We start from the raw sequence: 23,904 nt of genomic DNA, 5'->3' as shown, positions 1-23,904 counted from the left end.
CCCCCCCCCCCCCTTTAAAGTTTGAACCAATTATGGAATTGGTACTTGTAATCTTATGAAGGTAAGGTTAGAGAAAGAGTGGGGTATTTTGGTAAATGAAAAAGTTGAGAGAAAGGGACCCTTCACATTCACTGTTGCTTTGTATGCCGATGTTAGTACTCGACTTTACACGCAAAACCATGCTTGGTGGATGCATGGAGCGTTTATCAATATCCACATAGCTTTGCCTTGGGGATCCCTTATCCTGTTTTGCTTTTCCCTTTTCATTAAGGAGGTTATTTGCCCCACACAAAAACTAGCATAAGAATAATTTTGAATAACTATAGATACAAGCCATGTTAATGGAAATATAAATCCAAAGCCGATTTCTAGTGAAGATACAAATGGTATTACAGTTGTAACTCGTTCAGTGAAGTGTAGTTCGGGATGAACAAAAATGAAAATTAGTAGACATGTAACACCAAAGTAAAATCATCGAGGAGCACTTTACTTTTCAGTGGTTTCACCCATGCCCAGTACCATCATAATGTCTCCTCATATCTATTGTTCTCTATCTATCCAATGTGATCATGCTGAGAGTTTGTCAACTCAATAAATGAGTTAAGATTTGGCTTCGCAGATTGCCTCTGCCTGGCCTCGCTCAGCGGCAATGACCCCTTTCTCTCTACTCGGACATCAAATTGCAGATAATGTTGAATGGGTGTGGATGAATACACGCTTGGAGTATGTGATGAAGTCCCGCCCGTAAGGAGGTAACTAAGGTTGGACATGTTATGGATGGATCATCTATTTGAAATGGGGTTTGGACCGCTTGGGACTTCATGTTGGCGGGCATTGAAGAGGCTGTGTTGGTGGCATGACCTCAGTGCACCAAAGTGGAAGGTGTTGGACGTGGCTTTGCCTGATTTCCTGCAACCGTAACCTGCAACTGCAAGTTTCATGTTTTTCCTTTTGAGAGACGACACAGCCAAAGCCAGACTACTACTACTCCTGCTCTCACACTCGCACACGATACCCCAAACCAAAACCAGATACAGGACGCCCGTGAGGCTTAGCATGAATACGCCCATGGTTCTAAAACCAGCCCAGCAACAGACTCGCTTATAATGCCCCTCTCACACACAGACAACTCACAATACAAGCAATATATATTACAAGAGAGATAGAGGTGAAATAATAAAAAAGAAAAGGCATGCAAGACGCGTAGGACTTCTTTAGTAATCTTTCATTGGAGGGATGCTTTATACATGTTGTTTATGGCTTTGCTTTCTAAATATTCTCTCTCACACACACAGATACAGTGTTTTGCCTTCTAGCAATTAGCCGACTCTCAGGACTTGCTGATGGGAGATAAGAGAAAAAAAAAAAAAAAAAACAAGGAACCAATAACAAAGCCAAGTTAAATAATGGCATACAAGTTACTGAACCCACTGGTCACTATACGTCTCAAAACTTGTACAGCTGAAGACTATATTTTATACTTTGAATAGCAGAGCTCAAACACAGTACGCTTTTTTCTTGTGTCTTTAATTAGTAATGGAAATTCTTTTCGTGGAGCCATTATTAGGACGACACTTGCAAAGGAAATGGCTTTAGGAGAAAGCTCCCTCTTCCCCAATCTCATTGATTAAACACTTTATATTTTCGTTGGATTGGGCATTTGCACATGTGCCTAGATATAAACTTGTTTTCTTGTAGCAGTTATCGTATGATTAAGAGTTATACCGTAGATGGGGTCCTTTTTATTATTTTTTTTTTTTTTTTAAGAACCATAGATGGGTAAATAATGTTTTTTTTTTTTGGAGAAGCCAAAAAAAATGTGTATATTTCTTATCTATTTTGAGTTCAACAACTTAAAGAGTGAAAAGATTCAATCTCAAAATTTTTTGTCAAGGCCATACATCTTAGATACAAGGTGACAGGAAAGCCAAGAATATCTTATGCGAGTGGAGGAAGAGAGAATATTAACCTTGCCAAAAATATAAATACTTCCACCATTGTTGGATGCAAAGCCCACCTAAATTTTTAGCAAATCCACAAGGAAAAAATGGTTTTAAAGATAGATCCGCGAAAGATCAAACCATCAATTTTTGCAATGACTAATAGTATTTTATCTAATAAATTATATTTGAATCAGCAGAATTCCACACTAATTGCTTTCTGGTAGGCATGGCATTTCAAGAGATGCAACTTTTGTCCAAAAACAAGGAAAAGGAAAATCAGAAACAAACTTAAATTCTCATTACTCTACACTTCCTAAGTCATGAAGCTTACTCCACGTAAAAGTTTAGGTGGAAAAGAAACTTGTCCAACCATGGTCAAGGTTGTATTCCCATTGTTCTGACAGTCTGATACGTGTTTGCTACATAGATAAATAACCAGATCAGTTAGCCTTTCAAGGACTTGTACACACTTGCTACTTAGGATTAACAGCCCCCAGAAAGTTTTATCCAACTCCGTTCTATCATCTGAAGAAACATAACAAAAAGTTCTCATATGCCATGGCTAGATTTACAAGAATGTAGACGTCGGATAGCAAGGATGACCAACTTGGACGTCTATGAAATGGAATTAAGTTAAAACTTAGAGGGAGAGACCATCAGCTGATAATATTACACAAATGGTAATTCCTTATTATTTCAGAACTTAAACAGTACCCTTCCTAATAAGTTTCTGTTGAGCAGAAACAAAGGAGCTACCCAACAAAAACTAGGAATGTTCAAATATTTCAGAAAAGTGCGTCCATAACTGACAAAGAGGCTCAACACAACCTCATTCTCTGAAAACATGGGTGACTTCTATTTAAAAAATTGATAAAGAAAAACAAAAAGTGAACACAGTTGACTTCTTATAGAAAAGCCGCATCCATAGCAAGGCTTTCACAATCAATCGTCGTCGTCATCTGCAATTGATGGAAAATTTACCTTATAAATACACAGAGAAGGCTCATTAAATTACCAAATTGAAAAATAGAAAACGCTAAAAAAAAAACAACGCAGATAGAAGGGTATCCTCGGCAGCAAATGATAGAATAAGAAAAGCACGTTACAACCCTGATTTTTTTTATTGAGAAAATCACACTATTCTTTTTTTTTTTTTTTTTTTTTTTTTTTTTTTTTTTTTTTTTTTTTTTAATGTTTGTTTGCAGCTAGAACGACCCGCACTATACATTTAATTTGAAATTTCAATCTTATCGAATTTTGGGATTTCCTCTAATGCTCCCCAAATAGAAACTGCATCTTTTATTTAGATGGAGACGTCACCACTAGGCTGATTCAAATTTACACACAGACAAGCCTCCTGTACAGAAGAAATGAGGAAAAAAGATTTGGGGAGAAGTAAATTCCTACCCCCTCAAACAAACTGATTGAGCCAAGTTTGACCTAAAGATCACAATTTTTACAAATTGAACAACAAATTCAAGTATCACCATTTACTACATGTCCTTGTTCTTTGAGCCCAATAATATAATATACTCGATTGAAAAGCTATTTAGGGACTTCCATTGAAGGGAGCAAACAATTTCGGTGGTTGTCATCTTGTGAACTGGAGGAAGGAACAATCAATGAATTGGGAGGTTTGTCATCGGTAATTTTAAACAAAGAACCAAAAACTTCTTGCAAAGTGGATGTGGGGATTTCATGTGGAAAAAGAAGCCTTTGAAAGAATGTCGTGGTGACAAAATATGGCTCCACCAAGTTAAGATCATGGACAGAGGGACTTTTCTACTCACTCTCCAGAGGCCCCAAAAATCTATTATTAAATATCACTATGTCAGGAGCCTGTCATATCCAAAGACCAAGAAGTTCTGTAGACAGCGGTTTAACCACCAGCTTGTAGTTTAGAAGTAGATATAGCTGCATATGACCCTCTCCACAAGACGTTCCCGAGGCTTTTGAATCTAACCAGGAAAATACATCCATCAAAGGCTCTTGGAGCTTTTGCACACAAACGTGGGATCTCCACTGTAGGAGGTTTTCACAGAGTAAGTATATGTGAGCCCTTGGTAAGATAGTTATAAACTTAGAATTGAGGATAGCAAGTAGCAGTGTGCAAAGAAGCATCTTTGAGGGAAGGAAAGACACTTTTTCTTAAACTGAAGTAGCCATGTGAGCCATAGGACTTGAATTTCCCCACATGGATATCAATTACTCTTTTAGGCCACTGAATTCTGGCGGACCTTCATGAGGACTGCATTTATACCGTGGCCAACAACTGAAGCCTAAAAAAACCAACTTAAAAATCGACAACAGTAAAACAAAACTAACTTAACTAATCAAGATTAATCTATGCGATTAATCAAATATATCAAGAAACTACTGCCTTAATCCGAGTGAATGGTTTAGAGGAAAAACAAGCTTTGGATAAGGCATCAAATTCCCTCGTGATCTATTCGGATAGAAAGAAACAACAGAACCCTTGTAATGTATGGTTCTAGAAATTGTACTGCACATGATCTCTAGTCGGAAATCTCTACATAAGGATTTGTGCATCTAAACTAGTCAATCTATCTTATTAATTGCAATGGGGAGTTTCTATGTAATTGTGATCTAACACAGAATTAACGAACCATTGGCCCCAAAATATTCCAATCCAAGAACAGATGATTATCCTCTTCTGATCCTTCAAAAGTTATAAACATTGAAAATGTCCTGCGGAGAAAACTTATAAAGGCTAAATATATTCCTACATCGGGCCTGGAAGTATATAAAGAAACATCAAAACCTCATCACCAATTGAATTCACCATAGGGCGTGTGATGGAAGAAGCACATTATTATAGACCGACCCATATATTGAAAACACCATGCTAGCCTTGCAGTATACACTTTTGTACAGACTTTCTCACAGTAAAAGAGCCACGACCAAAGAAATATGGAATGTTATCAACAAATTTTGGGACCTAAAGCTTGGTATGAACCTAAAGGATGACAAAGCAATGGAATTGGCCGAATTAAGTCTCAGCCTTTCCCCAGTTGTATTGTCAAATGAAGTAGACTCATTGACTTGGCTTTCCAGTGTTGACGGAAGCTTCTCTACAAAATCTTTGATGATGGACTTAGGGGAAAAAGAAGAACCAATAAATTCCATGCTAGGAAAGACAATATGGAAAGGAGATCACCCTAAAAAAGTGAAGTACTTCCTTTGAGAAATAGTGCATAAAGTCATGAGCACAAATGAAAATCTTCAAAAAAAGAATGTCTTACGTGACTCTATTTCCAAATTGGTGTTTATTATGCAAGAAAAAAAAACGAATCACAAATCCACTTATTTATGCCATGCACATGTGCTCAAAATTTCTAGATGACGATTCTCAATATCTTTGGATGACATCTCACATTTTCTAAGGAGATATAGGATCTATTGGACACAACCTTAACGTAACATCTCTAAAAGAATGCAAAAACCCTACTATGGAAAAACCTCATCACTGACTTTTTTTTGGAATTTGTGAAAAGAAGGAAATCAAAGAACAATCGCAAAAAATACGAGATTTAGAAACTGTCTAATATTTTTACTTCAGTTATACCTCCCAATTTGTAAATTGGGGAGGCCTTTCAAAAAAATCATGGATACTACATCCTTTTGTAAGTTTCAATCAATGGAATGGAATTGTTTCTTTAAAAAAATCATAAAACATCGACCAAACCGTACAACCACACAAAACATAACGCAGGAAGTGGCACAATAAGTTTATATCTTGGTGGCGGAAAAAAATGAGACGATATTTGTTAGGCATGAAAACCTAGCGCCAATCGGCGGACTAGATAAATGAATAAGAGCGGCAATCGAAATTTGCAATCGTATAAAAGCAATGGCAATGGTAGGGGAGCAAAGGAAATTTAGGAGGAACGGTAACAAAATTAGATGATAGGAGAAGAAAAAGACCAAAGTAACGGCGCTCGTTGGCAGCTTTGGCCTTCTCGAGCATCTTGTCAAGGTCCTCCTGGAGCTTAGCGTCCCATTTGACGAGCTGATCGACGAAGACGGCTCCCAATCCCATTCCAACCACGTGCTCCCAGGGATCTGCAAAATAAGAAGATGGAGTCAATGTTAGAAATCGAAAACAGTGGAAGAGATGTGAAGAATCTGATAGGGAAAGGAGAAGGTTAGGGTTTTTGTTTTTGTATTTAGAGATGGACGTACGGCGCATGTAAGGGAGTTTACGGAGAGCATTGGAATACATCTGAGTGCCAAGCCCCAGAAGGGCTCCGATCATCGTCGCACTCCATGCCATCTTCTAATTAAATCGAATCGACTCTGTGTTGTGTTGTTGACTCCTTGGCCGGAAGCGCGATCTCCCTCCCTCCACTTTTCAGTTCGCTATATAATCAGGCTTCAACCCTCCGGACTTCTTCTTATTAATACTTTTATTTTAGGAGAATATAACATTTAAAATAATTTATATTATTAAATATTAGAGTTTCAAAAAATGGGATAAAAATATACAATTTTGATTGGTTAAAAAAAATGCATTTTAAGGAGGGGGAAGGTTTTTGTGAAGTTAGGAAGGGGTGAGGGTATACGTTGTGGAAAATAATAATAATAATATTGGGGAATGGAAGCTAATTAAAGTTAATGCTTTTGTTAGTTGAAACTTGGAAGGCCAATTAAGCCGCAACCAAAGGGGTTGGTTGCTTGAGCTCCTCCCGCGTCATGCCCTGCTGAGGTCTCCCTCCCTCAACGGCTGAAAACCAACGCTTCCTCTTCCTCTTCCTCTTCCTCTTCTTCTTCGTCTTCGTCTTCTTCTTCTTCTTCTTCTTCTTCTTCTTCACGAGTCAGAGACAGAAACATGTGTTGGTTATGTGGTTGGTCAGAGTTATTTGTTGTTCCTATTTTGTTTGTGGGGATCGTTTCCCATTCCGTTGGTGGATCCTTAATTTAGGCTTACGCTTTCAGCCTGTGCCACTGATTGCCATTTTATAACCCTCAAAATGGTGTTTCTCTCCTCATTCCATTCCCATTACCATCTCATTCCCATTACCATCTCATTCCCATTCCCACTCTCCTCGTATCTTCTTTTTACCTCTTCTGGATTGGTTTCGCATATTTCCCTCCCAACCCAAAATTCATAGTAATCATAATAATCATAATAATAGTAATACTAATTCCCTCGCCCCACCTTCTTCTTCACCTCGTCCTTCCATGAGGTGTTGATTATTCATTGCCCATCCTCCACCCTTCCCCTCCCTTCCCATCCCTTCCCTTCCCTCCCCCTCCCCCTCCCCACCATGGCTTCTTCGCAGGTCGAGTTTTCTTCCTCCTCCTCGCCCTTCCGCTGCGTGCACAGAAGAGACCGTAACCGCCGAGACGCCAATGTCGCTGCCACCCATGCTGCTCGTTTTCGCAGCAACCTCAAGAGTTTGGTCATGGATCGCCTCAACGATTGCATTTCAATCACCCCAAATCAAAATCACAATCCCGCTCCCAGCCGATGTGCTGCCAAACAGCTTCAACGAGCCTTATCTACCATTGCCTCTCAACACACTTCCGCAAAAGCCCCACAGACACCAACGCCTCCTGCTCCTCCTGAAACGGACGAGGGAACCTCTAAACTTGGAGCATCTTCTCTGGTTCAGATATGGGAGAAGAGGCTAAATGTTTCCTCCAACGTCAGTTTGAATGCGAACACAAACGCCAACAGCAAGCAAGCTGTGGAATTAGAGAATACCACGGATACGGAGCAAGCGTGCTCTGTGGGAGCAGCAGGGGATTTCGAGGACGAGAGTTTCGATGCAGGGCCCGTGAGCGAGGACGGCTTTGCAGATTGGCATTCCAGCAGAACAACTTCCAGTTCTCCACCCTCTTCCAGGCAAAGCCATAGTTCGGACGCTGGAGAAAGCGAGAAGGTGCGCGTGGTTGATATCATCAGGAGATTGACACTCACGGCTGCGAAACCTACCCATCCATCTTGTGTCGATGACAACGACCACTCAAATGAATCCTCCTCGCGTTCCGCTCTGATTCTCAGAGAGCGAGTAGAGCGCAAATGCCTTTCTCGTATATTACGCTCTCCCCGGATCAGAGGACGCCAGGCCTTCGCCGATTTACTATTGCAAATCCAGCGGGACAGGCAAAAGGAGCTCGACACGTTGGTAGAGCGTCGAGCCGTTTCTAAATTCCCCCAACGTGGTCGCATCCAGGTCCAATTTCTCTCTTTCTTTTTAATCACTTTCTTATCATATCTGATCTTCATGGATCACTGTTCTACATTACATCTTATCGAACTATTCTTATAAATTGAATGATTGCATCGAGCGAATCACGCATTTGTAAAATATATTTTACTACATCACCTAACTATTATTGGGTTGTGAGATGCTGCAGTCGCTACTTCGGCTTAAAATCCTGAAACGTGGAATGGCATTGGAAGATGAGCAACAACACCCAAATCTTGCAATAATGCCCCGAGAGAATCGTAGATCTTCTACCATCATGCATCTCAGGTATAATCAATCAATTGACAGCTTGTGATTTAATTATATTTGCAATTGCAATGCCTATGCCTTAGGATTTTGGCTTCACGCAGGGAGAAATTTAGTGGAGTTGGTGCAAGAAGCTCGCTTGCCGAGATGCTAAACGATAACGATGACCATAAAACCCAATCAGATAGAGATACCCATGCCGTCGATACTAGTGATAACCATAACGATAACCAGCAGGTGGTTGCCAATGCCATAGATAGCAGCATAGACACAGTATGTGTCAATCCAATTCATGCCGTCGGTACTAATGATAACGATAACGATAACCAGCAGATCGTTGCCAATGCCATCACAGATAGCAGCATAGACACAGTACGTGACAATCCAACTCGTGCCGTTGATACTAACGATAACGATAACCAGCAGGTCGTTGCCAATGCCATAGATAGCAACATAGACACAGTACGTGACAACCCAATTCCTGGAGATGACAAGGAGAAAATTGAAGAACAAGGACGTGAACAAGAACTTGATCCTCCAACTTCGGAGGCCACATGGCAAGATACCCCTGATTTGAATTTGGATTCACCAGATTCAATCAGTGGATCGGAAGATAGAGAAGAGACTTATGAGAGAACGAGATACGATTGGTTTGCTGATATTTCTCGCCCTCGAAGTTATTGGGAAGGCCGCAGGCAAACTTGGTATCAAGAAATGCTCGATTCTAACTCTGCCAACGATGAAATACGTCAACTTATTAAACGGTATACCACTTCTTTACTTGTTTCCCAAGTTGACTAGTTAATTAGCATTTGATCCTGTTACCCAATGCAGCCTGTTATTTGTTATGGAAGTCGAGCTGCAATAGCAAGTTCCCCTTGTTTTGTTGAGGGATAACTCGAATTTGCATCTGTTCAGATGGCTTTAGTTATATATGAATGTTCCCCTCTGCAAGCAATGAAGCTCCAAAATTGAATTGTGGATGCAGGAAAACTGTATCCAATTGTTTATCGAGTGGCTTCCGTGAAAGAATGGATAAGCTAATGGTGTCTCGATTAGAGCGGCGAACTCGGCAACACGAAGAATATGATGAGGTCAACGAGGAGGATAATGTGGCAGAAGAAGAGCTGTGGTGTTTCTCAGAAGGACGCACTCAACCAAAGAGCAGTGATAACGAAGAAGAAGATGAAAGAAGCTTGGTTAGCGGTCAATATCCTGAAGGGGGCGATTATTTGGATCAATCTGTATCGCCTTTGCAATTGGCATCGCCATCAATGGTGAGCTCATTGAGCTATCAGGATAACGAGATGGGTGAAGATTCCAATAGAGGCGCATCCAGTTCCTCACCCCAACGTTTTCCACCTCAATTTTCCTCCAACAACCAACGCTCTTCCCGCGTCTCAACAACCCATCATCCTTCCATTGTAAGCAGCTCCCCCCAAGCCTAATCCTGCTTTTACTTGATTAGTATGTTAGGCTGACAATTGTAAATTTGTAATGGCGAAGGAAATGGAAGTGATATGCGATTTAAGAGGGCATATGGAGCAATTGTACCGGGAGATGTCGGAACTGAGAAAATCAATAAAATGTTGCATGGACATGCAACTCATGCTGCAGCAGTCAATCAAGCATGAAGCAGCGGCAGGTAAGTCCACCTTTGTCATAGTTTTTAGTGTATGCTTGGCTTGAATTCTTCTAACGGAATAGGCATAGCAGGAGGAGGGAGGAAACCCAGTAAAGAGAGATCATCAAGAAAGCGCAAATGTTGTATTTGCTACAATATGCAGATTGACTCACTGCTGTATAGGTAACTTAACCAAGTTTGGATTATATATTACATAAGATTTTGATGATATTAGAGGAAAAACTGTGTGAAGAAGTGGAAAATGATGGGTTTTGCAGATGTGGGCACATGTGTTGCTGTATGAAATGTGCAAAGGAGTTGCAATGGCGAGGGGGAAAGTGTCCAGTTTGCGGAGCTCCGATAGAGGACGTCGTGCGGGCCTCTTTTACTGCACATTCATAGGAAGGATTAGCAGCTTTCGATGAACGAGTTCTTGCTTCAGAGGACCGTCTTCATTCTTCATCATTTTATTTTTTTTTATTTTTTTTCTTCTCGCCAACCACCGCTTCCCCTGTGCATGCATTATCATTTATCACTGCTCTCTGCGACTACCTTCAACCCAACAACAAACCCTTCTCTTTTTTTCTCTTTTTTTCCTTTTTTTTTTCTCTCATCTCTTTTGGGTTTTGTTCTTTTCTTTATCCAAAATGCACATACCATCTTGTATGCTTTGTAACTAGTCATTTTGTATTTTATCTTCTACTTGTGAATATTGTACTGTGTGTAAGTTATTTGGAGGAGAAATATTGTAATACGAGACCGTTTCAGTGTTTGTTTGTTTTTAATTATACTTATAATGATATCGTAGATAGGTTTGTGTGAAACCTTGGCCCAATTGATCAAGATGAGTAAATTTTAAGTTTATAGGTACAAAAACGAGTAAGTTATTATTTTGTCAAATACATCGATGAATTACAATAACTTTTAATGTTTCCAGGAGTTAATTGATAAAAATTAAATTGTGAAGGAACAAAAAAAAAAAAAACTATATATATAATAAAGTGTGCATGGTTGACCACAACCCTATGATCATTAAGAATCAGTTTGGTAGTATTCATATTATAAGAAAGAAGGTAGATACAATTTTGGTAAAAACAAATAAATATTGGGTTTTTGTAAAATAAAAGAATCATATAGATATATTTTTTTTAATTAAGTTTGAATAAAGTATATACACTAAAATAAAATAACTCAGACTCCTTAAACTAAAATGGTAGGTTATAGTTAATAATTTGTATAAAGTTGAGAATAAAAGTAGGCAAAGTAGATGGACGTGAACCACTCCCTTCTTAAATTTTCTTTATTAACAATTATGCACTCGAAAATGTGGCTGTTCCTTAACTCTTATGTCAAAACTCCACCCATCTCACTTGTTCCATTATACAATTAATTATTGTGTTAAGGAGAAAATATTCATTTATCTTCTCCATGAATTTATATGAAGGGACAAAATAAGAAGTAGAATGAAAGTGAAACATGTTTGAATACGGTGAAAAACTGAGATCGGGGTCTCCTCACTTCACTCCTGCCTGCCTGTTCTGGAATTGAATTAAATTATATCATATTGTGTAATATTATAATAATAATAAAAGTTTGAAAGGTTGGACTGTTAATGATTAGCCAGTGTACAGGCCTTATTTTTAATTATTGTTTGTTTGAAACAGAGGGTGTATTATTTATTGATTTATTTTAATATATTGTATTGTTTTTAATAATAAATTTAAAATAAAAGTTGTATTTTAAAAGCAATATGACAGATGTGATTATTTAGAAAAGTATTTGTAAGAACGTGGTACAGTTTCAGAGAAATGGGGAGATGTAGAGAAACATGAAGGATATTTGAAATGCGTTGGGGGTAATCTGTATAAGAAACAGAAGTGAAAGGTAAATAGAATTTTGGAGCACCGACGAGGCAGATCAATCCCGTGGCGGCATGTAGTGGGAAAATGAGAGAGGGGCACGCGTTAAGTAGAGGTTCCTCTGCCGCTTCGGATTTACAGCACAAGGTTGGGTGTGGGGGGGGGGGGGCCCAATTCCGAACTGGATGACATTGACGCGCACCCTTAACATCTCGCCACCGAATCATTCTATTCCCAATTTTGCACCTCACACCCTCCATCTCTTATACTATTTTCTTTTAGGTCCTCCTCTGACCTTTACCATTTACCATTTACCATTTACCATTTACCCTTGACCCTTGACCCTTGACCCTTGACCCTTGATCCTTGACCCTTGATCCTTTACCATTTACCGAAGAAGATGAGCATGATGGTGACGGTAAAGGAAAGAGTGGGAGGGCTTGATTATTCCATGGAAAAGGAAAGGGTTAAGGCGAAATCAATGAAATGAAGGGTAATTAGTAAATGACCCCTGAGCACTAAATTCCATTGCCAGCCTCACCTGCCTTTTTCTTTTCTCCCCTTCTTACTTTTCAACGCGCACTCTTTCTCTCTCTAGCGGCGTCAATCAGTAAATACAAAGTAAGTAAAGGAGACGGAGGGGCTCTTTCCTTCTTCCTCTCAAACCCACAAAAAAAACAGAACATCACAATTATTAATAAGATCCCAACCCCAACCCCAACCCCAACCCCATCCCCATCCCCATCCCCACCCCCGTTGCCAACCCAACCCTTCCTCTTCTTTCCTTCTCTCTCCCGTTTGCTTTCACCTTTACAGATCACATATTCAAGAGCATCGCAGCGAACCTTCTTCCCTAAAAACTCCAACCCAACCCCAACTGGGCTCTGCTTCCCATCACAACCTCAGATTCCCTTTCTTCTCTCTCTCTTTCTCCTACCATGGCGAAAGACCGAGAAAAGAGGATGTATGTCGGAGTTTTTTTTAGCTATGCTGCGGAACTCAAGCTTTTTCTTTCCGCTCTCCTCCTTCTCTGTGCTCTCGCTACTCTCCTCCAGTTCCTTCCTTCTCGTTTCACGCTCTCTATCGCAGATCTCCGTTCCTGCTCCGCCGCCCGAGATTCCCCTCCTCTTCCTCCTCCTCCTCCATCTTCTCTATCAGCAACACTCCGTTCTTCTGTACCCCCTCCAACTCTCATCCCCTCCCCTCCAACAGATCAGCTGCTTCCCAATGGCGTTCTCCGCCGCGCTTTTCACCCTTACGGTGCTGCTGCTTATAACTTCATTACTATGGGTGCTTACAGAGGCGGCCTCCACAACTTTGCCATTGTTGGTTTAGCCTCCAAGCCTCTTCACGTCTTTGGGCGTCCCACTTTCCAATGCCAGTGGATTCCTCGCCTCCACCCCTCTAATCCCATCAACGCCTCCGCCTTCAAGATCCTTCCCGACTGGGGCTACGGTCGCGTTTACACCGTCGTCGTCGTCAATTGCACTTTTCCTCACCCTGTTAATGCCGACAACCAGGGTGGAAAATTGGTTCTCTATGCCTCCACTTCCGGTGGCGGCGACCGCGACATCAACCTTACCGACACGATTGAGGTTCTAACAGAAACCCCCGGTGGAATGAACGCTTCCCTTTTCACATCGAAGCCCAAATACGACTATCTCTACTGTGGGTCGTCTCTGTATGGGAACTTGAGCCCCCAGAGAGTGAGAGAGTGGTTGGCATACCATATCAGGCTATTCGGGGCCAGATCCCACTTTGTAATACATGATGCGGGCGGGGTTCATGATGAGGTGCTGGAAGTTTTAAAGCCATGGATGGAATTGGGGTATGTGACATTGCAGGACATCAGGGAGGAGGAAAGGTTCGATGGATACTATCACAACCAATTCATGGTGGTGAATGACTGTTTGCATCGGTACAAGTTTATGGCGAAGTGGATGTTCTTCTTCGACGTGGATGAGTTCATCTTCGTGCCGCCGAAGAACACCATAAAATCAGTTCTGGATTCGCTTTCAGAGTACTCCCAGTTTACAATTGAGCAGATGCCGATGAACAGCAAGACGTGTCTGACAGAGGATGCGGGGAGAACCTACAGGTACGAATTAGACATAGACGCAGTGATTAATTAATTATAGTTAAGGAATTGAATAATGAATAGTGTGGTTGCATTGGGTGGCAGGAAGTGGGGGTTTGAGAAGCTGGTATACAAGGATGTGAAAAGGGGAATAAGGAGGGACAGGAAGTACGCAGTGCAGCCGCGGATGGTGTATGCGACGGGGGTGCACATGTCGGAGAACGTAGCCGGGAAGTCCACACACAAGACGGACAGGATCATAAAATACTTCCATTACCATGGCACCATTGCGCAGAGGAGGGAGCCCTGCCGCTCCCTTTCCAATCAAACCCAGCTTACTCTCGACAACACCCCCCATGTGTTGGACACCACCATGCGCCTCGTCGCCCCCGCCGTCAAGAGATTCGAGCTTAAAATGATCGGTACCAGGTTACAGGCCACGCGCCAATAATTAGTTCTCATTTCTTTCTTTCTTTCGTTCGTTCTTTCTTTCTTCACATCAACTCTTCGTTTTTTTCATAGAACTAAAAATATATGTTTGGGGGCAGGAGGAGGATTAGAAGGGTGGGGGCATTGGTTGTAATTATTTTGTTTACTCTTTTTTTTTTTTTTTTTGAGCTTAAATTAAAATTTTACATCACAAATAAAAACAGAAATTATGATGAAGCCACATTCCATTGTGTGTAGTATAGAGAAAGAGGAGATGGGTGATGTCGGCATCCCACGCAAACAAAAGGGAAAGGAAGGGGTCTGTAATGCGTTTCAATTATGTTTAGTTTTGGTCCATAAAGATGGGATTGTTTAATCATCCTCTTAATTTTAGTCATAAAAAAGTAGACGAGAGTTTTGGGTTTCGAATAATGACAACCAGAATGGGTTATTAAATAACGAGTAAGCTAATTAAATAATATGCGAATGTCTTTTCTACTGCTTTCATAATTGGGTATTGGTCTGCCGCTTCGAGTTCAAGGAATCCCAGGTTCAACTTTCTTTCTGGGTTTATTATAATAATAATTCTGTGTGTTTCCCATTCCCAGCCATGCGTATTCCGTTTTTTTTTTTTTTTTNTTTTTTTTTTTTTTTTTTTTTTTTTTTTTTTTTTTTTTTTTTTTTTTTTATCTCTCATTTTAAAATAATATAAAATTTAGGAAACTGAATAATGGTGTAGTGAAGGAACAGAAAACTAAATAATATAATTAGTAGCTTTCTAGAAGTCCAGCAGAAGTAATACTAATAATAATAATAATAATAATAATAATAATAATAATAATAATAATAATAATAATAATGTAGCATGGGGGCTAGAAGAGTAAGAGGGTTGAATTATTGCTGGGACAGCGTCAAATTGGGCGGTGGTGTCCTTTGAGTAACAAACTTTGATTTGAAGATTTTGAAAAAGAAATGAAATTGATTATTAGTGGTGGGGGAAAGTGAGAAGGGTTGGTTCGATGAAATGACCATTCTGAAATCTCATTCTGAAATCTCATTGGAGGTGGACAAAGAAGCAGAAAACCAGAAGGAGCATCTCACTAATTATGGTGAGTACATACTTGAGTTGAGCTTGAGTCGTAGAGTGTGAGTTTAATCGCGCCATCTGCGTTTACCAGTAGCTTTCCGGCGTCAGTTGCGTCCAGATAACCTCTAAAAAATTATTTGAAAGTTGGGAGAGATACTTTTCAAAAATACAAACTTGTCAATATTCTTTTTATTCCATAAAATTGAAATCTCAAAAAACCGAAATGCATCTAAATATAAAATTCATGAACGAAAAGAAAAAAAAAAAGTACGAATTAATTTGTAGAGTAATAAGAAAATAGAGCCCATGGGCCTTTGTAGAGTAATAAGAAAATAGAGCCCATGGGCCTTTGTAGAGTAATAAGAAAATAGAGCCCATGGGCCATTGCAGCTCAACCCGGCAAGGCATAGCCCAGAACCCGTGGAGCCTTGGTCATCCACTTGGTTTTGGCGGGAAACTGCGACATTTCGGCGCCAAACTACTTGACTGCAACCCCAAACAAACATTTGCCCTTATTTTCCACTCACAATCCTTCAACCCATCTTTCTCCAGCGACACACTGGTGAAGATATGGAGAGCCATGGAGCTGGTAGTTATTTCGTGGATGAGAAGTCTGTTCTTGTCGAAAACATTTTCTTCGACTTCCTCAAGAGGTGAGCTGCTTCTTTCTTTCATTTCACCTTTTCAATCCCCTTTCCCTTCCCTTTCCCTCACCAACGATTGCATTTCTGTTCAGTTTTCGCCTCGTTGGGAACTCTGGAGACCCTTACTACGAGGCAGAGATAGAAGCTATGATGGCTGGCGAATCTAACACCATGTTCATTGATTTCTCTCACCTTATGCGCTCCAATGATCTTCTTCACGTAGCAATCGCCGACGAATATCTCAGGTCTTGCTTTACTTTTCAATTTCTTTCTATTTATTTTATTTTTTTTTTTTTTGCCCCTCAAATCTCTAATCTTCCAGACGGTCTCGTAATATCACATTGTATGATTGCCTTCTTCCTTGAATCGACAGGTTTGAACCATACCTCAAGAACGCTTGCAAGCGATTCGTAATGGAGCATAATCCTTCTTTCATCGCTGACGATAACCCCTTCAAGGACATAAATGTCGCTTTCTTCAACATTCCCGTTTCTAAAAGGTACCTCATGTGCCCTTGTCTTAGTTTCACTTTCCATAAAAGAAAAAAGAAAATCTGTGAATGTTCTGGTATAGCTTCACCCCCTGCATATAGCTCATCAAACCTTAGCTAAGCAATACATCTCTAAACTCGACGAGCATCCTGGAAGCCTTGTTAAAACGTCACTGTTTGATTTCGATGGCATCTTTCTCCCAAACTATAGGTTGAGAGAATTGACCACTGCAGAAATTGGGAAATTAGTATCTGTGACAGGAGTGGTGACGCGGACAAGTGAGGTCCGACCAGAGCTTCTACAGGGGACCTTCAAGTGCTTAGAATGTGGGAATGTTATTAAGAACGTCGAACAACAATTTAAGTACACGGAGGTCTGTGTTACAAGTCAATAGATTTTTATTCTTTTCACGTCACAGTTCGCAATTCATAAGATATCTCAAATATTTTCAGGTAGCACTTAGATAAATCTTGGTAGATATTTATTGACCATTCTTTGTTTGAATTATAGCCAACAATATGCATGAACCCAACCTGTTCGAATAGAACAAAGTGGGCATTACTTCGGCAAGAGAGTAAATTTGCTGATTGGCAGAGGGTGCGAATGCAAGAGACTTCAAAGGAGATACCGGCTGGCTCTCTTCCACGATCTTTGGATGTAATTCTCCGCCATGAAATGGTCGAACGTGCTAGGGCTGGAGACACGTAAGAACAACTACCTTGGCTTTCAATTATTGTCCTTTAGTACTTCCGAGTTGTTTATAGGGTTAACTTCCAACATTCGTTGGCAAGAATCTAGTTTATGCAAGGTTGACATTCTTATGGCTCTTAAGCATGACAACTCCCAACTTTTCTGGCATCATATTTAGTGTTCAACCCAATGGATGATTACAAAATCATGACACTGTAACTTCCGTACAGTAATTTTATCTAAGCCTTTCCTGTCATACATCGACACAGGGTCATCTTCACGGGTACAGTAGTTGTCATACCAGATATATTAGCATTAGCCTCTCCAGGAGAAAGAGCAGAATGTCGTCGGGAAGCTTCAGAGCGAAAAAATTCTGCGGTTGGACATGAAGGAATGAGGGGTCTACGAGCCCTAGGAGTGAGGGACCTGTCCTACCGCCTAGCCTTTATTGCCAATTCAGTTCAGGTTAGCCCTCGTTCCTCTCTAATTATCAATTATCAACTTCAGTCAGGATTTTCTATTATTCAACTCTTATCATTGCTTTATTCAGGTTTTAGATGGCAGAAGGGATTTTGATATCAGAAATAGGAAAAAGGATGCGGATGAAGACAACCAACAGTTCACCGTCAGTTTTGCAATATCTAGTTTTAATTTTTTCCTGCTTGTAATACACACTAGGCATTTTACTTCAAATTTTAAATTATATAAAAACTAGTAGGATGCTGCTGGCCACTTCAACTTTATTCTCAGTGATAGCTTATGCACTAAACTGACTATAATTGAAAAACATGTTGATGCACTAAATCCTTAGTTTACGTTTTAGACTTTTGTGTAGATACTCCAAGAAGCTTATAGATAGTTTAGTTTGTGTTGTATTTTATTGAACACTTAATTTGTACATAGGTCCTAGTAAAATCAAAACTAGAAGGTTTACATTTTTCCAGCATATGCTACCCAAGCTCTCCTGAATTTTGATTAATTAACAAATCCTACAGACTGAAGAGCTTGATGAAGTTCAAAGAATGAGGAATACCCCTGACTTCTTCAACAGACTTATTGATAGCATTGCACCAGCAGTCTTTGGCCATCAAGATATCAAGCGAGCAATTCTGCTAATGCTGTTAGGCGGTGTCCACAAGTTAACCCATGAAGGAATTAACCTTCGAGGTGATATCAATGTCTGTATAGTAGGAGATCCAAGTTGTGCAAAATCTCAGTTTCTTAAGTAAGTTTTTGTTATTTTTCTCCACTCTATTTTGGTTCTTAGTTTAAAATTTAAACTGTTTAACAACTCATGTAGAGTTTGAATACGGTATCAGGTATGGTTTTTTCCTTAGTAGTTGATGCTTCATAAATTTGTGTTTGGTATTTTGATATTTGGACTGAAGTGAATAGTCCATCCATCAAGTGGAGCTTTTGTAGTAGTCCAACATTTTTCAGGGTTTTATTTATTTATAATCTGGATGTCCACTCATCCGATGAACATTGTTTCAAAAATTGAAGCACGAAATGGGCCACCTCACCACAAGGGCACATGTCCTTACCATATTTAAGCCTTTTATTTTTCTCTGAAGGGAAAGGAAATATCTTGATTGTAGTTTCTCTTTGAGCAATCTCTTAAAAATCCATCTAAGATTTCATTATCTCGTATGTATGTATGTATGTATGTATGTATATATATATATATATATATATATATATATATATATATATATATATATATATAGATAGATAGATAGATAGATAGATATAATCTATGTATATATGTATGCATGCATGTATCTATATGTATTGATTTTTATTATGCTGTGAGTTAGAGTGTTAATATTATTAAATTTACCATAGCCCGTCAGCTTAAGTTTTTTTTTTTTTTTGTTGATTAGTGATTTAACATGGTATCAAAGCAAGAGGTTTTGTGTTTGAATCCTTGAAAAGTTGTTTTCTCCTCAATTAATATTGATTTCCACTTTTACTGGGCTCTTACAGATTTTCAAGCCCACAAGTGAGGGAGAGTGTTATAGTGTTGATATAATTAAATTTACCATTGGGTTGATTGACGATTTAACAATATGCATCAAAGCAAAACTTTCTCCCTTTTCACTTTAAGTCCTCGGTGGATTGTTGTGTTTTATTGCACCTCTTGTCTTAAAAACATTACACATGATACTGTTATTTGAGATCCACAACGTCTGGTATTGAGAACCCTTTTATCACTAGACCAACCCATGTTCAGTTTTTTTTTTTTTTTTTTTTTTTTTTTTTTATAAATATTTCTCCAAAGTGAACACTTCAAAACTCAGTAGACTAGTTCACCATATTGTATTTAAACATTTATTCTTGACTTCTTTCCACAGGTATACGTCAGGTATTGTGCCAAGATCAGTTTACACATCTGGAAAATCTTCTTCTGCTGCTGGATTAACTGCAACTGTAGCCAAAGAGCCAGAAACAGGAGAGTTTTGTATTGAGGTAGCCTTTTATTCAATATTCATCTGGAGGGCCATTCTTCCTAATGTCCAGTTTAAAATGCACCACATCCATTTCACAGTTCTGTTACAAAAATATATATACTTTTACAACAATTCATCTTGTTGTATTGGATGTATCCGTATATCGTGCTTATGAATCTTAGCACAGACTTACAACTAGTGCATGTATTACCATTTTGTGTAGTTCCCTTGATGCATTATAATTTTATTGCAGGCTGGTGCCTTGATGCTTGCGGACAATGGCATTTGCTGTATTGATGAATTTGACAAAATGGACATCAGGGATCAGGTAACTTGTGGCTATATTTTATTAATGCTTTGGCTCTGCATCTCATGCATTTTCTATGATAATCTGACTTGCACATGCTATTGAAGGTTGCAATTCATGAAGCTATGGAGCAGCAGACCATAAGCATAACGAAAGCCGGAATACAGGCAACACTAAATGCCAGGACGTCAATCCTTGCTGCTGCTAATCCTACAGGAGGGCGCTATGACAAATCTAAACCACTAAAGGTGAGAGTGGTTGCCATCTATCACAGAAATTTCATGAAAGGAGCACAGCTCTAGATATAAACTATTGTTCATACTTCTTATGACTTCAGTTGGTATGAAATTGTCAACTTGGAGCTGGGATTCTCGATCAAAACTAAAATTATGCATGGAATGTTTGAAATAGTTTCGTGATTTGATTTGAAGTCATTGTTTTCCTATCTCATTGATATGTTTTTATTCTTGTTACAGTATAATGTTGCTCTGCCTCCTGCTATTCTCTCAAGGTTTGACCTTGTGTACGTGATGATAGATGACCCAGATGATCAAACAGATTACCACATTGCACACCACATTGTGAGAGTACACCAGAAGCATGAAGACGCTCTTTCTCCTGCATTTACCACTGCTGAGTTGAAGCGTTATATTGCATATGCAAAAACTCTAAAACCTAAGGTCTTTCTTATTTTTTTAATTTAACTTTGTGCTTGTTCTTTATCCGTTGAACCTCCTCTGATAGTGTTTAAATAATGCAGTTAAGTTTAGAAGCCAGAAAAGTATTGGTGGACTCTTATGTTGCTCTTCGCAGAGGAGATACAACTCCTGGAAGTAGGGTTGCTTATCGCATGACAGTTAGGCAGCTCGAGGCATTAATAAGGCTGTCCGAAGCAATTGCACGAAGTTATATGGAGACTTTGGTGAGTACATTTAGGGAAAATTGCTCTAGTTAGGTAATGATTTTGGAACTTTACTTCAGAACTGCTTTTACAGGTTCAATCGCGCCATGTGCGTTTAGCAGTGACCTTACTGAAAACGTCAATCATCAGGCAAGTTACCCAAAAAGCTTAGAAGATTTCCTGTCAATCCACACTTCTCTTTAACTTTTTGGGTGGTCTTTTCGTACTGTAATCCATTTAATCTAATTAACAACGACCTATCAGTGAGATTGACCTATCAGCTACCTTGCAGTGTGGAATCTAGCGAGATTGACCTATCTGAATTTCAAGAAGAAACTAATGGAGGTGGAGATGGTGATAATAATGTAGACAATAGGCCTCATGAGGTTGGTGCTGAACCTAGGAATGGTGCAACAGAGCCAACTTCTGGAAATGGTGGTGAGATTTTAACGATCATATTCACTGTAATCTATGCAACTTTCCTATAGATTAACCTCATTATGATGCTGCGGAAATGGATTCAGGTTCTGGCAGTCAACATGAGAAGAAGAAACTTCTCCTGAGTGATGAATATTTTCAGAGGGTTACCCAAGCCCTTGTCATGCGCCTCAGACAGCACGAAGAATCTGTGATGCAAGAAGGTACTCTATGTCCTTTCATTTCAAGATGTTAAGGGGAAGGTTTTGGATAACTCTGATATGCAAAATGGATATTCATTGGGATATTAGTCAAATTTGTCATATCCTAGATGTCCGTTGCTTTGATAATTGATTTGGGTTCTTAATTGAAATACAGATTTGAAGAATTGGCCAACAATGTGTTGTCCAGGAATATTAATTATGTTTTTACTATTATCATAAGTGTTCAAATTTCCATGTGCTTCAGGAACTGAGCTGGCGGGAATGAGGCAGAGAGATCTGATTCAATGGTATGTGGCTCAGCAGAACGAGAAGAATAGCTATAGCTCCATGGAGGAGGCAAAAAAAGAAGTTAAAACAATTAGAAGTATTATTGAGGTAAACATGTATTTGTGATATACTCGAAATCATTAATAGACATGATTTGTGCCAATAGCTCACATGACATGGCCTGTTTTTCAGAGTTTGATAGTAAGGGAAGGCCATTTGATAGTTGTAGATGACGGGAGGCCAGTAGATGGCGGGGTTGAAGGCGAACCATCGTTAATTAAGGATAACAGGATTTTAGCTGTGGCTCCCAATTATGTCGTTGATTGAAGACGTCCGCTCTTAAATCTGAGAACCTCCAGCTTTCTTGATCTCTATCAATATTGTGGCTAATTCAGCGTACGTTGTGGAAATTGGTCTTCTAAGACCACAAGAAACTGGTCTTCCAAAGTCTATTACTGAGTATTAACAATCATTTTCGGCTGGGGGCTGTGGAGGTAAATTCTTTCGTGTTTATTTGACGAATGTAGGAGATTAGTTTTAAATATTGTAGACTTGGTTTGATATAGGTTTGGTTAAGTGCCCAATAGATACTGTTACGTTGTCATGAATCATTATAACTAACCTAAGGTTGGGGTCGTACTAGCGAGCTGCTATTTTGAAGTTATAAAATTTGAATGCACATTGGAATGGCTATAGTTTTGTACCCGAACATAAACATGAGCGTGCCATGCATCACTGGAAATTACAATTGCATCGACACTGTAATTTTATGTTTGTATATTCTGTACTTTACAATTGGAGACAGACAGGAATGGTATGCAATGCGAAGCCCGTAATTTGTTCATTCCATTTTATACAAGTAGGACACGACGCCATGTACTTTCACAGCCTTTGCGTTGAGTAAATAATAACTAGCCCGCCTTGGTTTTCTAGTTCTGAAGTATTATACATTCTGATTCTCTCTCTATTGTCTCGGTTGTTATTATTATTGTTATTATTTAGGAAGACGTTCTAGCTCTTTATTATTGTTATTATTTGGGAAGATGTTCTAGCTCTACTTCTTGTTCTAGTTTTGCTTCTAGGCATCAATCAATATGGGTTATTGGAAATCTAAGATTCTTCCAAAGATCAGGAAGGGATTCTGAACATAAGCACTTTCGCTTCACACAAGTCTGCTGTGGCTGACGAGGCCATAGACTCCTTCCATTACACCAAGCTGCCTTTCTTGCCTAACATATTTCTTCTCCATCCCCTCTTAAGAAAGAAAAGAAAAGAAAAGAAAAGAAAAGAATTGGAGAACAGTCTTTGTCGTTCCTCTCCCATTTGTTGATCGCGACTCCCGCCAGTCACGGTATCCATGGATTTTAAAACAGGTGGACACATCATGGTTAGGTTGTTTGCAGTAAGTAGGAGATAGGTGAGACTTGTCTGGTCTGTTGCACTTATCGAATATTCCGTATAGACATGCCCCTTAATAAGAAAAACATGGTTCTTTGCAGGAACAACTTTATTGTGAGTCATATCACAGAATTCTCCTCTTGTATGAGAGTTTAATAGGCACCATCCAACGATGGTAATGAGTTTTGAGACGGGAGACTAAGATCTACCAGGAGAACACAAGGTATCATCAATTCCAACATTTTTTTTTTGTTGGAATTGATGGGAAACATCACAAATGCGAAGTCCACATTTGCAAGCATGTAACGTTTTAAGATTTTGCTTAAAGTTCTTGATAGATGACCTTAACGGTTGAATTGGTTGATCGTTAGCAACACTAAACCTGCAAGATAATTCCGAAGTTTCTTTGCCACATTTTCGTAAGGAACCTTGCTATAATTTTTCAGTCAATGCTCCTCATGATCCATAAACACAAGCATGGAGTCTGCAGTCCAATCATCCCATCTCCGACACGCAAACTTTATGCAAGTCTTTAATGAGAGTGTCATTACTCATGACCACACAATATCAAATGTCAATAAAACATGACAAATTAAATTATATGTTTGATCCCC

The 23,904-nt window shown here is 39.4% G+C and overlaps 4 protein-coding genes across 5 annotated transcripts; 3 read left to right on the top strand and 1 right to left on the bottom strand.

The window, feature by feature from the left end:
• Positions 1-2,566: 2,566 nt before the first annotated feature.
• Positions 2,567-6,371, bottom strand: LOC111433888. Its single transcript, XM_023071148.1, has 3 exons — positions 6,147-6,371; positions 5,889-6,026; positions 2,567-2,902 (listed from the first exon to the last, which is right to left on the bottom strand). The coding sequence occupies exons 1-3, from the start codon at positions 6,235-6,237 to the stop codon at positions 2,886-2,888; spliced, it is 246 nt and encodes an 81-aa protein (XP_022926916.1). The 5' UTR covers positions 6,238-6,371; the 3' UTR covers positions 2,567-2,885.
• An 860-nt stretch (positions 6,372-7,231) lies between these two features.
• On the top strand, positions 7,232-10,802 carry LOC111433556. Its single transcript, XM_023070627.1, has 7 exons — positions 7,232-8,143; positions 8,328-8,446; positions 8,530-9,189; positions 9,414-9,849; positions 9,932-10,070; positions 10,142-10,232; positions 10,328-10,802. Exons 1-7 carry the CDS (start codon positions 7,232-7,234, stop codon positions 10,449-10,451), a joined length of 2,481 nt encoding a protein of 826 aa, XP_022926395.1. The 3' UTR covers positions 10,452-10,802.
• Positions 10,803-12,637: 1,835 nt separating this feature from the next.
• Positions 12,638-14,790, top strand: LOC111433878 (galactan beta-1,4-galactosyltransferase GALS3-like). Its single transcript, XM_023071130.1, has 2 exons — positions 12,638-14,006; positions 14,091-14,790. The coding sequence occupies exons 1-2, from the start codon at positions 12,847-12,849 to the stop codon at positions 14,434-14,436; spliced, it is 1,506 nt and encodes a 501-aa protein (XP_022926898.1). The 5' UTR covers positions 12,638-12,846; the 3' UTR covers positions 14,437-14,790.
• A 1,204-nt stretch (positions 14,791-15,994) lies between these two features.
• LOC111433657 (DNA replication licensing factor MCM6) lies at positions 15,995-22,736 on the top strand. 2 transcript variants are annotated; one of them, XM_023070774.1, is made up of 18 exons: positions 15,995-16,154; positions 16,238-16,390; positions 16,519-16,644; positions 16,847-17,009; positions 17,147-17,340; positions 17,596-17,791; positions 17,877-17,951; positions 18,322-18,551; positions 19,681-19,795; positions 20,030-20,104; positions 20,191-20,331; positions 20,560-20,763; positions 20,844-21,005; positions 21,079-21,134; positions 21,277-21,419; positions 21,509-21,625; positions 21,870-22,000; positions 22,085-22,736. In XM_023070774.1, the coding sequence occupies exons 1-18, from the start codon at positions 16,072-16,074 to the stop codon at positions 22,217-22,219; spliced, it is 2,499 nt and encodes an 832-aa protein (XP_022926542.1). In that variant the 5' UTR covers positions 15,995-16,071; the 3' UTR covers positions 22,220-22,736. The 2 variants fall into 2 exon arrangements, with proteins under 2 accessions (XP_022926542.1, XP_022926541.1); XM_023070773.1 differs by having other exon boundaries at positions 21,277-21,422.
• Positions 22,737-23,904: the final 1,168 nt, after the last annotated feature.

Source organism: Cucurbita moschata, unplaced genomic scaffold (genome assembly GCF_002738365.1).
Source record: "Cucurbita moschata cultivar Rifu unplaced genomic scaffold, Cmos_1.0 Cmo_Scf00043, whole genome shotgun sequence".
In the NCBI taxonomy this organism is placed as follows: domain Eukaryota; kingdom Viridiplantae; phylum Streptophyta; class Magnoliopsida; order Cucurbitales; family Cucurbitaceae; genus Cucurbita; species Cucurbita moschata.
This window is presented reverse-complemented; position numbering and strand designations above follow the sequence as displayed.

Excerpts from the sequence above, each read along its gene's own strand:
- LOC111433888 (XM_023071148.1), bottom strand. The coding sequence starts at position 6,237 with ATGGCATGGAGTGCGACGATGATCGGAGCCCTTCTGGGGCTTGGCACT. Across the intron at positions 6,027-6,146 it reads TAAACTCCCTTACATGCGCC|ATCCCTGGGAGCACGTGGTT; the intron begins GTACGTCCATCT and ends CTTATTTTGCAG.
- LOC111433556 (XM_023070627.1), top strand. The coding sequence starts at position 7,232 with ATGGCTTCTTCGCAGGTCGAGTTTTCTTCCTCCTCCTCGCCCTTCCGC. Across the intron at positions 8,144-8,327 it reads CCCAACGTGGTCGCATCCAG|TCGCTACTTCGGCTTAAAAT; the intron begins GTCCAATTTCTC and ends GAGATGCTGCAG. Across the intron at positions 9,190-9,413 it reads ATACGTCAACTTATTAAACG|GAAAACTGTATCCAATTGTT; the intron begins GTATACCACTTC and ends TTGTGGATGCAG.
- LOC111433878 (XM_023071130.1), top strand. The coding sequence starts at position 12,847 with ATGGCGAAAGACCGAGAAAAGAGGATGTATGTCGGAGTTTTTTTTAGC. Across the intron at positions 14,007-14,090 it reads GATGCGGGGAGAACCTACAG|GAAGTGGGGGTTTGAGAAGC; the intron begins GTACGAATTAGA and ends ATTGGGTGGCAG.
- LOC111433657 (XM_023070773.1), top strand. The coding sequence starts at position 16,072 with ATGGAGAGCCATGGAGCTGGTAGTTATTTCGTGGATGAGAAGTCTGTT. Across the intron at positions 17,341-17,595 it reads CGTGCTAGGGCTGGAGACAC|GGTCATCTTCACGGGTACAG; the intron begins GTAAGAACAACT and ends ACATCGACACAG. Across the intron at positions 21,423-21,508 it reads GCCAACTTCTGGAAATGGTG|GTTCTGGCAGTCAACATGAG; the intron begins GTGAGATTTTAA and ends AAATGGATTCAG.